Source organism: Apaloderma vittatum, unplaced genomic scaffold (assembly GCF_000703405.1).
Source record: "Apaloderma vittatum isolate BGI_N311 unplaced genomic scaffold, ASM70340v1 scaffold28154, whole genome shotgun sequence".
In the NCBI taxonomy this organism is placed as follows: Eukaryota; Metazoa; Chordata; class Aves; order Trogoniformes; family Trogonidae; genus Apaloderma; species Apaloderma vittatum.
Window position 1 is genome coordinate 35,655 of NW_009714861.1, and position 225 is coordinate 35,879.

Sequence of the window (225 nt, forward strand, 5' to 3'; positions counted from 1 at the left end):
CCGGGGGCACGTTGCTTGTTTGGGGGGGGGAGCTGTTCCAGCCTGCGTGGAAAGATACCGCCCTCCTTGCACTCGGCGGAGAGGATCACACCTCTTCCCAATGGCCCTTTGGACTTTGTTTTCCTGCCAGGTCTGCAGTCAGGAAAGACGAAGCTGCCACAGCCTGAGGGCTGCCCTTCCCGCCTCGCCAAGCTGATGCAGCGCTGCTGGGCCCCCAGCCCCAAG

General features: G+C 63.6%; 1 protein-coding gene across 1 annotated transcript in view; it reads left to right on the forward strand.

Annotated features, from left to right (window-relative positions):
• PTK7 (protein tyrosine kinase 7) overlaps positions 1–225 on the forward strand; it is a gene marked incomplete at its 5' end in the record, with an annotated part of 14,801 nt that overhangs the window by 12,599 nt on the left and 1,977 nt on the right. Inside the window, one exon of the mRNA XM_009868918.1 lies at positions 131–223. Coding sequence (XP_009867220.1) covers positions 131–223 — 93 coding nt within the window. The remainder of the gene's footprint in view (positions 1–130; positions 224–225) is intronic.